Source organism: Cetorhinus maximus, chromosome 3, assembly GCF_964194155.1.
Source record: "Cetorhinus maximus chromosome 3, sCetMax3.hap1.1, whole genome shotgun sequence".
In the NCBI taxonomy this organism is placed as follows: Eukaryota; Metazoa; Chordata; class Chondrichthyes; order Lamniformes; family Cetorhinidae; genus Cetorhinus; species Cetorhinus maximus.
In genome coordinates, this window is record NC_135881.1 from 158095790 (window position 1) to 158107945 (window position 12156).

Genomic DNA, 12156 nt, shown 5'->3' on the forward strand with positions numbered 1-12156 from the left:
TGGTGAAGGAATAAATTTTGGATCATAAGACCGGTATCTACATATTCAATAGTAGGAATATTTAAAATACCAAATTCAGGTTCAAAACTTGGGCTGATGTTTTGAGTTAATAAGCAGTTCAGTGCTAACTTTACTAATGTTCTATATTTTTGGTTTTACTCGCAAACCTCTTAATGGAGGTTAATAGGAATGTCCACTCATATGCAAACTGACATAATGAGACTTAAATATACTATAATTGAGCATAATTAGAACAGATTGGCTCTCTAGACAGTTAACTCACCAATGTAGTGAAAATCAACATTCCTTATCTTGTACTAGAATGCACCGTGGTAACTCCAGCCTCACCTCAAGCTCTGATAACTTGAGTTATGCCAGCTGACAACACCTCTTGCACGTATGGTCGCCCAGACCACAAGAAGTATCCAGGATCTCCCACGTGCCACAGGATGTTCCATGAGGTTGAGTTGCCTTGCCTTTACTTTCTAGGCTATTAACAAGAAACACTCACTAATTAGCTCCTTCCCTAGCTCTGACAATGCCACAAAAGCTGTTTTGCAAATGTTTTTGCTGTTAATGGTTTTGCTCGAGGCACCTTCCCCGCTTTAACTCCTCATTCGCTGAACTCGGTCTGCACCCAGGTCTGCTGCTGCCAATGAGTCTCATGAAGAGTATGATTTTCATGAGGATATTGATAGGCCAATGGATTGAGCAAGGCACCTGGCAGATGAAATTTAATGCAAAGAAATTTTAAGTAATGCATTTTGGTAAAAAGAACAAGAAGCGGCAATATAAAATAAATGATTCTGTTCTAAAGGTGGTGCAGGAGCAGATGGTCCTCAGGGCATATGTGCACAAATCATTGAAGGTGGCAGGAAAGGATGACAAACCAGTAATAAGGCATATGGGATCCTGGGCTTTATAAGTAGAGTGCAAAAGCAAGGAAGTTATGGTGAACCCTTTTAATTATAAAACACTGGTTTGGAATCAACAGGAGTATTGCGTCCACACTTTAGGAAAGATATGAAGATGTTAGAGAGGGTGCAGAGAAGATTCACAAGAATGGTTCCAGGGATTAGGAACTTCAGTTACATGGATGGATTGGAGAGGTTGGGATTGAGTTCTTTTGAGAAGGGAAGGTTGAGATAAGATTTGATAGAAGTGTTTAAAATCACAAGGGATCTAGACAGAGCAGATAAGAAGAAATTGTTCCCATTGACAGAGGCGTCGAGAACCAGAGGACACAGATTTAAGATGAATAGCAAAACAAACAAAGATGACATGAGGAAAGTTTTTTAATGCAGCAAATGGTTAGGATATGCTATGCATTGCCTGTCAGCGTGGTGAAGGGAGATTCAATTGTGGTTTTGAAAAAAGATTTGGATAATTATCTGAAAAGATTTTCAGGGCTACAGGAAAAAGGCAGGCGAGTAGGACTAGTTAGGTTGCTCTTGTAGCGAGCCGCACAGACATGAGAGGCTAAATGGCCTCTTTCTGTGCTGTAATCATTCAAGATTCATTGGTTGTTAAGTGCTTTAGGATGACCTGAATTCGTGAAAGGTGCAAGACACTCATTTCATTTCCTTATAACTCCTCTCCCATCACTGTTTTCACCTATGTAGTGCCTTGGGCATTTTATTATTGTGAAGATATTTATCAATACAATACCATGTGCATCTACCTCTCCATGCCTGCAAAAAATTTGAATTTAAACATCCCATATTCTTCATACTTCAATTCGTCCTAGGTATCAAAGTTACTGAACTTCTACACCTTCCCATTCTTACTCCTTCCTGGTCAGTTTTTTAAAATTCTTTTAGTTCCTTCTGATTTTTTTTTTATTCATTCATGGGATGTGGGCTTTGCTGGCTGGGCCAGCATTTGTTGCCTATTCCTAGTTGCCCTTGAGAAAGTGGTGGTGAGCTGCCTTCTTGAACTCCTGCGGTCCATGTGGTGTGGGCACACCCACAGTGCTGTTAGGAAGGGAGTTTTCCAGGATTTTGACCCAGCGACAGTGAAGGAACAGCAATATATTTCCAAGTCAGGATGGTGAGTGCCTTGGAGGGGAACTTGTAGGTGGTGGTTTTCCCATCTATCCGATGCTCTTGTCCTTCTAGATGGTAGTGGTCATGGGTTTGGAAGGTGCTGTCGAAGGAGCCTTGGCGAATTCTTGGTGATATGTTCTTTTCTATTTATGGAATTGCGCATAAATATCTGAAGATGTTCCGCTTCTTTTCTCCCCTGTTCCCCAGGATTGGTCAGTTAGAACACCACTGAAAAGTTTTAAATTGAGCAATGTAAAAAATTTTGGGTGGTATTTCCACTTCCACCAGTGGCAGGACCCGTGGCGAGGTGGGGGCAAAACTTGGAGCGACGGCAGAAGTCAGTTTCCAGTTGCGGGAAATTAGTTTGTCATTTTGGCCTGAATTTTTCAGGCAGTGGGTGTGCTCAACGGGAGTGAGTAGGGGCAGTTGCCATTTTACGTGGTCTCAGCGCTATCTGTGCGGACGGGGGAGGAGGGAGAGTCGAGGCCAGCGCTCTTTCACACATGCGTGCGAAAGAGCACTTCAATCTCCCTGAGGCACAGAGCTGCCTCAGGGAGATTTAATCGATATCAAAATTAATAAATTAATGGTTTAAAAATTTATTTAAACATGTCCCCTCATGTGTCACATGAGATGGGACATGTTTTGATATTTAGGAAAATGTATTTATTTAATAAAAACTTTAGGAAACCTCATCCCGCTTGTGGATGAGGTTTCCTAAAAAACGTGAAGGCCACTTGGCCTTTTTGCTTGCCCGTCAACCTTAAGGTTGGACAGGCAGTGTTAACAATTACAACAATCCGCCCCCGCACGCTGACTGAAAATTCCTGCCCTTTATTCTCCTGACTTTTATGGCAGGACAAGTTTCCCGCTGGCCCACGTCAGAAACCATATTTGCATCCCTTCGCATCTCATGAATGCAACACCCGAATCACATTCTCACTCCAAATTTAAATGTTCCACCAGAGGATAATTAGAATGATCTGTTTCACAACTGTATATCAGTAGCAGGCATCTGGCGACCTACACTTCACGAACGACTTCGGGTACGTATACACTTGATTCGCCTACCTTTCACAGTGCTGCTGTGAGATCTCAGTGCTTCTATGAAGCTGTGCGGGAGACAATACCAGCAGGGAGGGGGAAGGCAGAGACGTGACTGGGGGAACTAGTGAGTGGAGCAAGGGAGGCAAAGGGGGAAGGCAGGGGTATGACTGGGGGTAGTAGAGCACAGGAGGGAAGACTGGAACACAGGAGGGAAGACTGGAACACAGACGCATGACTGGGGGTTGGGAGGAGTGAGTGGAGCATGGGAGGGAAGACTGGAACACAGATGCATGACTAGGGTAGGGGGTGGTGCTGTCAAAGGCACAAAGGTGTAAGACAGTCCTGGGGCTGAGGCCACACTATCAGGGGCAGACTCAGAAGACAGTCCTGAAACTGAGGCCACACTGTCAGGGGCAGATTCAGAAGACAATCCTGGAGCTGAGGCCACACTGTCGGGTGCAGAATCAGAAGACAGTCCTGGGGCTGAGCAAGTCATGCTAGAGGATTCTACATGGCACGCATGTCTTGGTTCCTGTCCTAGGAGGGGGAAGGCCTCTCCCATGCTTTGCAGGATGTGGCTAGTGTGCTACAGAAATTGGTCCTGGGGATTGGCGATATTGGGAAGCAGATGGCACAATCACGGTCAGGGGATGTAGAGGTGGAAAGATTTTTGCTAAGCAAGGAGGTAAGTGGGATGCAGGTTATCAGGGGTAGGTGGGATGCAGATTTGAGGCTACTATCAGATCAGCCATGATCTTATTAAATGGCGGAGCAGGCCCGAGGCGCCGAGTGGCCTACTCCTGTTCCTTGTTCGTATGTTTGCAAAGTGGGGACTGATAAGTCATGGATGGGTATTGGAAGGTTTCATAGAAGGGGGTCCCTGAAAGCTACGGTACGTGTGGCTTCGAGAAGGGGAGGGGTCAGGTTGACCTAAGGCATTGGGACATGAACAGAAAAGGGTGCGGGGGAAGGACAGGAATATCAACCACAATGACAATTGGCTCCAGGGTTACGTGGGAGGCAGGAGAGTGATCGGAGGAAGGGAAATTTGGATGTGATGAGGATGGAGGAGGTTAGGAGAGACTTGGACATTAAGAGTTGGAGGCTGGAAGCTGATCTCAAAGATGAATTGAAGCACTGCCAATTTGAATAGGAGCTGGAATGACGCAGTTGAAAAATGAAGTTTGAAAAGAATTGTTCAGGGAATGGTCTGAGGGTGTGTGCAGTCAACAACTGCAATTTGGGGCCAATTGAAAGGGCACCCTCATAATTTTCAGATCAATTCATGCAGATCGTGACTCAGCTGAGATCTGCTGACATATGGCTAACATCAATTTAAGCAGTTTGGCACCTTAACTCATGGAGCGCATTCATGCGAGAATCCGTTAAAGCTTGGGGAAACATTTGATTTTATCTGATTACCCACAAACCTGTAAGATAGGCATGCAAAGAGGGAAACAATTAGGAGGCAATAGCTGTTATACATAAGCAACAAGCTCTAGTCAAGGCTTCACAAGATCATTCACGTCATACAGGCCAGAACACATGCAGTCATAAAATTGGAGTGAAGCTGGGCTAATGTCTAAGTTTAAGGAGGCAGGCTGACAATAGCCTGATTGAGGGTAAGAGCACATGGCTGTATTCACCCTGATCAAAGCGTCTTTATGAATGCGCAGTCATGTTGCAGGGGGATACTCAGCCACCTGTGAACCTTCAGGATGTGCTCCAGCTGGAAGGGGTGGCCTGGGTATGTCATATCAGGAATGAGGGCAGGCCTATTGCTCGATGCCAGCTTCCTGGCTTGTCGAAGGAAGGAGAGCATTCTAGGGTAAGGTGCTATCATGTTTCCATTCTATTTGTCTGCAGATAGGAGGAGAAATGTAGAATGCAGGCAACAGGTAATGCTAAAATAAAAGCAAAATACTGTAGATGCTGGAATTCTGAAATAAAAACAGAAAATCCTGGAAAACCTCATCAGGTCTGGCAGCATCTGTGGAGAGAGAAACAGAGCTAACATTTCGAGTTCATATTACTCCTCTTCAGAACTGAATAAGAGTTATAGAGTCATAGAGGTCTACAGCACAGAAAAAGGCCCTTCAGCCTGTTGAGTCTGCGCCAGCCAAACAAGTACCTAACTATTCTAATCCCATTTTCCAGCACTGGGCCCATAGCTTTGTGTGCCATGGCATCGCAAGTGCACATCCAAATACTTCTTAAATGTTATGAGGGTTTCTGCCTCTACCACCCTTTCAGGCAGTGAGTTCCAGATTCCCACCACCCTCTGGGTGAAAAGATTCTTCCTCACATCCCCTCTAAACCTCCTGCCCCTTACCTTAAATCTATGTCCCCTGGTTATTGATCCCTCCACCAAGGGGAAAAATTCCTCCCTGTCTACCCTATCTATGCCTCTCATAATTTTATACACCTCAATCATGACCTCCCTCAATCTCCTCTGCTCCAGGGAAAATAACCCCAGTCTATCCAATCTCTCCTCATAACTAAAACTCTCCAGCCCAGGCAACATCCTGGTAAATCTCCTCTGCACCCTCTCTAGTGCAATCACATCCTTCCTATAATGCGGATTCCAGAACTGCATGCAATACTCTAGCTGTGGCCTAACCAGCGTTTTATACAGTTCCAGCATAACCTCCCTGCTCTTATATTCTATGCCTCGGCTAATAAAGGCAAGTATCCCATATGCCTCCTTAACCACCTTATCTACTTGTCCCACTACCTTAAGGGACCAGTGGACATGCACAACAAGTGCATTCGTGTATTCCCGTGCATTGTTTGTCCTGCCCAAGTGCATCACCTCACACTTATCTGGATTAAATTCCATTTGGCGCTGATCAGCCCATCTGACCATCTATATCCTCCTGTAATCTAAGGCTATCCTCCTTGCTTTTTACCACCCCACCAATTTATACGGACTTGAAATGTTAACTCTGTTTCTCCCTCCACAGATGCTGCCAGACCTGCTGAGTTTTTCCAGCATTTCCTGTTTTTACTGCAGGTAACACTGCTTGTTTGATAGCTCTGATGTGAGTGAAGAGAAGAAAGGCCCATCACCATATGGCAGAGCTCAAGGAAGAGCATCACCCTGAGGAACAAGAGCTAGCGGGGACCCAGGAAGACCCAGATGCTGACGAGGGACCACATCCACAGGGGCGTTTGGTGCAACCAAGGGCCTACAGAAGCTGCCTATCATACATGGAGATGAGAAAGAGACAGTGCCACAGATGCCTTCGCTTATCAAGGGATATGGTGGAGCATATCTACCACATTCTCTGTGAGGATCTCACTCCGTAGTGACTGGAAGGCCATCCAATGCCAATCGTGCTTAAGGTAACTGCTGCTCTCAACTTTTTTGCCAGCTTATTGTTCCAAGGCACCCCTGGGGACCTCTGAGGAATATCACAGTCATTCACTCATAAGTGCATAAGGCAGGTCACCGATGTCCTTTTCAATAAGGCATACAATTGCGTCCAGTTCATCATTTATGAAGCAAGCCAGTCTACCAGAGCAGTGGGATTCGCAGCGATCTCCAGCTTCCCACAAGCGCAGGGCCTCATCAACTGCACACACATGGCTTTAAGAGCTCCCTGCCAGCAACCAGTAAGATTTATCAATAGAAAAGACTTCCATTCTCTCAATGTGCAGCTGATCTGTGATCACCGAAAGCAGATGATGCACATTTGTATGAGGTACCCTGGGAACTCAGACATTTCTTACATCTTGAGTCACTCACAGTGCCACAGATCTTCAAGGGCCCTCGGCGCATTCAGGGTGGTTCATCAGTGATAAAGGATACCCCCAATAGACATGGCTAATGACTCCAGTTCGGCAGCCACAGAGCGCATCTGAGGAGAGGGACAATGTGGGACATTCTGCAACGTGGTCCTTAATAGAGCAGACCATTGGCATGTTGAAAATGCGTTTCAGATGTTTGAACTGATCAGGCGTCACTTTACAGTACTCTCCACAGAGGGTGTTCTGCATCATAGTGGCTTGCTACACCCTACACAGCCTGGCACTGCAAAGAGAAGATGAGTTGCCACATTGAGAGATGGAGGAGGTCCACATCTCCTTGGATGAGGATGATGAGGATGAAATCGAAGTGGCGAAGATGATGATGCCCCACAGGAAGAGGCCATTGCACGGCCACGATGTGGCAGACGTACCCGTGAGACCCTCATAACAACAAGGTTCCAGGGTGATTACGGTTAAGACTAGCACATATGAGTGCATTGCTCCTGTTCCTTCGATGCAGGTTAGATATTAAGACCTCCTTTGTTATTCTCAATATCTCAATGAAGGACATCAATCTCACAATGAGTAGTCATAAGCGTGCATAATGATGGCCTCATCCTTGGAAGGCTAAGCCCCCTATGGAGCATGTGGTCAATCTGTAATTGGACAAGAATTCCACCGGCACTCAATCTGAAGCAAGTAGACATGGTGCTAGCATTTCAAGCATTGTGCCAATACCTCACTAGCCATGGCAGCCTTCAAGAGGCAGCAATGCCATTGCCTGACATCAGTGCACTCTTGGCAGTATGGAGTGCAGCATGGCGCCTCAAGGAGGAAAATCTTCAGTCACTGGCCATTGCTTGAACGTCTGAGGATGGGTTTAAATCCGGCAATGGCATCTCTCCAGATGCCACCTCTCATGCATGATTAATGGTCAGGCCTCATCTTGAGCCCCCAGGATGACATCGTTCTTCAGGGCACTGTGATCTGTCACTCTACAGCATGGAAGCAAACCTATGAGTTTGGTTACCTTTGTAAATGTTTCAGCAGGACTATCATGCGATCATTCACAAGCACTCATGACCCTGCCTTCGTCGGAAGTTTCCCAAGTTCATGTCCAGCATTGCCTTGGCATCTGGGAGAGACATGCCCCGTCAGTATCAACACAGCACTTAAGGATAACCTGATGCCCTCTTAAACACAAAAGATCACTCAGAAGACATACAGGAGCTTTGCTCTCATCCAATTATAGTCCTCCACATTTTCATTCTACCAGAGCGTGATATGTGTGACGAAGCTTAAGACACTGATGGCACTGTCACGTTTCAAAGATCCATGTTGATTGCCCTTATGAGACCTAACACAGGGATTCCATCAAACCACGCTAGCCAGACCTTCAAGCGCAAACTAGCATCTTCATGTGTAATTGGTTGGCATCATGAGGTTAGACACACACCTATAACATTGCAGACTCATTGCCATCTAGCAGACATTTCAAACATCAACAAGAGCAAACTACTTCCATTGCTCTGAATCATGCATGTGGCCAGGGGGACTAGTAAAAAAGTAATGTTCGGCTGTAAACATGGTAACGAGATAACGCTGTAGGCAGGCATGAAAAGCTATGGTCCTATATGATTGATTAAGCTGTAACCCAAACCTGACAGTAATTACATGGAGGCCATTGAAAAATGCACTTAGCCAGCTGCATCAGGATAATCAATAACTTTCCAAGAACTACACACAGGAAACCACATTGTATCATTCTCCGATGCATGTGCATTTTCCAACCACCATGTTCATTTTCCAACTACCATGTTCATAATATGTTTACAAAAGTGTAAAGTATATGCAGTGATTGAACACCTTTGTGTTTTCAGAACTTCTTAATTTTTCTTACCCTACTGCCCAATCTAGGTGCAACCCCAGGATCCAGAGCAGAGGCGGAGCCAGCCTGCTGACTGCTATGCCCTGTTGTCTAAGATGACCTTGGAGGGCCCCGGCCTGTTAAGGGTCTCCTGTTCTGGATCAGGTGCACCCTTGTTGGCCTGACCTGCTGGAGTGAATGGGGTCAAAGGTACAGGGGATTTGGAGAGGCTGGACACCCTTGGAATGACCTGGGTGGTGCCCTGGGTGTCCAGCTGATGCTCTTCTCCCTGTGGGTGCCTGAAGGCCCTCCCTCTGACTCCTTAAGGAGAAGAGGCACCTGGAGAGAGGTCAAGGTGCCTGCCCTCCTCTCACTCTAGCCACTGCTAGATTGTACTCATGGCTAAAGCAATCGTGTGCAGGCCTGAACACAAACCCAGCATAATGCTGAACCAGGGTCTCCACAGCAACAGCCAACCTTCTAATGGTGGCTTTGATGCGCTTGCATGCCAGAGCCGCAACATCAGGCAGAATGTGGATGGACTCCTCCATCCTTTGTTCTAATCTGCTGATGGCATCTGACAACCCTGCCTGAGACCTCGGCTGCCACTGCCTCCATCTGTTACGGACACATTTATGTGCTGTGCTCACTAGATAGTGACCAAAGCCTGTTCTAGAACTAGCACCAGAGGTGAATGCAGTGACAGGTATCCTTCATATGCCTCCTTAGCCTCCTCATCTGATGTGTTCTGTGCCCTGTGGCTGATGCGCTGGCTGGTGCTCTCCCTCTGCCTTTTCTTGCTGGTGGCTGGAATAGAGAAAAGTGATAATTAGTCATTGGCTAGTCAGGCACCAACATTATAGGTCACTCACAGTCATTGCATATGACTGATGTCTCCTTCATGGACCCTCTCTGGCTTGTCAGGGGACACCAATCTCACCTTACACACAGGAACGGTCTCTTTCCTCACTAGTGAGCCCTGCTCTCCTCATAGGGAGAGAGTGGCCTCAACTCCAGCATCTTCCCCTCTAATCACTGATCGCTCCCTGTTGTTGTGGGAAATCTTGTCCTGCATAAAGACAGATGGATAGACTGTGACTGTTAGCCTGTCTGTCAGACAGTCAGTGATGATGTCCCTTCTGCTGGTAGTGTGTAAGATCCCTGTGGACTGTAACACTTAGACTGTCTGATGGCCTTATGACAGAGTGAGTTTGGAGTGAGGAGAAGGTTGACTTACCCTGGCAAAGCGGCTGAGATCATTCATCCTCTTCCTGCACTGCAGAGCAGTCTTCTTTTGGAGCCCACATGCACTGACCTCCCTGGCGGCCTCGTCCCAGGCCAGTGCGGTCAGGTTGGCCGACCTCCGGCTCTCATCCCTCAGTAAGAGGACCACCCTTTGGTCCCGGGCTACCTGGAGGAGTATCTCCAGGGAGGTGTCACTAAACCTTGGGGTAGATGGTTTAAATCTCTTCGGCACCACAGAGATCCTTGGTGACACCACTCTTGTCCTGCATTTAAATATGGCACCCAGACCTCTGACCCTATGAGGCAACAGTGGGATGGACGAATCTCTATCCACCCTATCATGAGATTCGACGAGCTCCTCGCTGGTGCATAAATAATGAGCTGAAAAGCAGATGATCTGGCGCGAGAACCTGTCGCACCACCCCAGTGGGATTTACGCCAACTTTCCTGCCTACCACCACACTTGGGCCAGAATATTGCCGTCGGCAGGCCCGACACACCGAAGCGTAAAATGACGCGAGATGACGTCGGGCGTGCATCACGACGTCATCGCACGTCATTTCAATATTGCGTTCAGCGGGTGGGCAGGCAAAGAGCCCAAGCGGCCTTCGCATGTTCCAGGAAACCTCGTCCATGGGCGGGATGAGGTTTCCTGAAGGTTTTATAAAATTACTAAATAAGTTTGGCAAACTTGACAAACATGTCCCAGCTCATGTGACACTGTCACATGAGGGGACGTGTTTAAATAATTTTTTACTTGAATTTTTAAAAACTTTTATTGTCTATTCAATCTCCCTGAGGCAGCTCCGTGCATCAGGGCGATTGCTGCGCTCTTTCGCACGAAAGAACGCAGGTCCCCACTCTCCCTCCTCCCCCCGCCCGCACAGGTAACTCTGAGCGCTACAGAACATGTATTATGCTGGGCGGGCCTTAATTAGCCTGCCCACATAAAATGGCGGCACGCATCCGATCGCAGGTGGCAATCGGCTCCACACCCGCTCCCGCCTGGCCTGCCCAACATAGGTAAGATTCAGCCCTTATTCTCTGGAACAGAAAATTCCACCCTACGTCCATTTTCTTTCTGAAATTAATTCATAATATGCTTCAAATGACTAAATAAAATCAACTTAATGCATAGGCTTCCAAAAATTTGGAAAATTTTGAGCCAATTTTCATTTTTCACTTGCCAATAATACAGACTAGATAAGCTGTTACAAGACAGATATTGTTTTGTTCATGTCTTTGGCAAACTAAAGTAAGTCTGAGTCAACTAGTGTTCAATTACACTATCATGATTTACAGGACAGCCGAGCACAAACAGCAAAACCATGATATCAGAGGAAACAAAACCGGTCCAAACACCACCATGATGAAATTGGATTCTGGATTATCTACAAGTTCAGCAAAGCAACACTATTTGAGGCAATCAAGATACCTTCCAGGTAAGCAGAAACAAAGATCACAGATCACTTTGTGGTTCATTCTGCCACCTAGTGCTCTACTTGAGATATACAGGCCTGAAATGTTCCTGGTTTGATTTCTGATCTGTGCAGAATTTAAAGGTATTGTTCCCACTGGCCTCAGCACCTCAGCGTGGACAGGGGGAAAGCACCCAGGCATCCTAATGAACCTAAATTGTTATACACAACTGCTTATGGAAAGTGAACATGTGTGTGGTCAAGATCAGTTTCAAATGATGCCTTTCATCATTGCATAGCCTGCTGCCACTTATTGTCATCTAAAATGTGATCACTTGGATAAGGTATCAGAGGCTGTTGGACTGTACCTTAGTACAAGGAGTAGAGAGGAATTGAGAAATTAGAAGAAAAATACTTATGTCTCACTTATGCTATGATATCATCCTAGAAGTTCGACCACACAGCATTTGTTTTTTGGACTGAAATAGCCTCCTAAGATTCCAAACTGGCGGGCAGGAAGCGCAAGTTCATAATGAGCCAGAAGTGTGTCACACACCATATTGGTATAGCAAGTCCATTGGTGATAGGAGCATCAATCAAATTAAGTAAAGATTTGATGAGGATATTTGAGTTAGGGTCTTAAGCTCCTTGCAAAGCCCATTCACAATTTTGGTACGCCCCAGCACATGACTTGCCACATGATGAACTTGCCCAGTAGGAAGTGGTGCTAACCGGCAGGAAGAACCCCTCACATCAGCAATAGTTAAAGAAATTACGCAAACTT

At 46.3% G+C, this 12156-nt stretch overlaps 1 protein-coding gene across 7 annotated transcripts in view; it reads left to right on the plus strand.

The window, feature by feature from the left end:
• The window catches only part of mak (male germ cell-associated kinase), a 229465-nt gene that overhangs the window by 159660 nt on the left and 57649 nt on the right, over nt 1-12156 (plus strand). For all 7 annotated transcript variants that reach the window (XM_078539151.1, XM_078539155.1, XM_078539152.1 and 4 more), the window contains one exon: nt 11257-11396. In XM_078539151.1, the coding sequence (XP_078395277.1) occupies nt 11257-11396 (140 nt within the window). The remainder of the gene's footprint in view (nt 1-11256; nt 11397-12156) is intronic.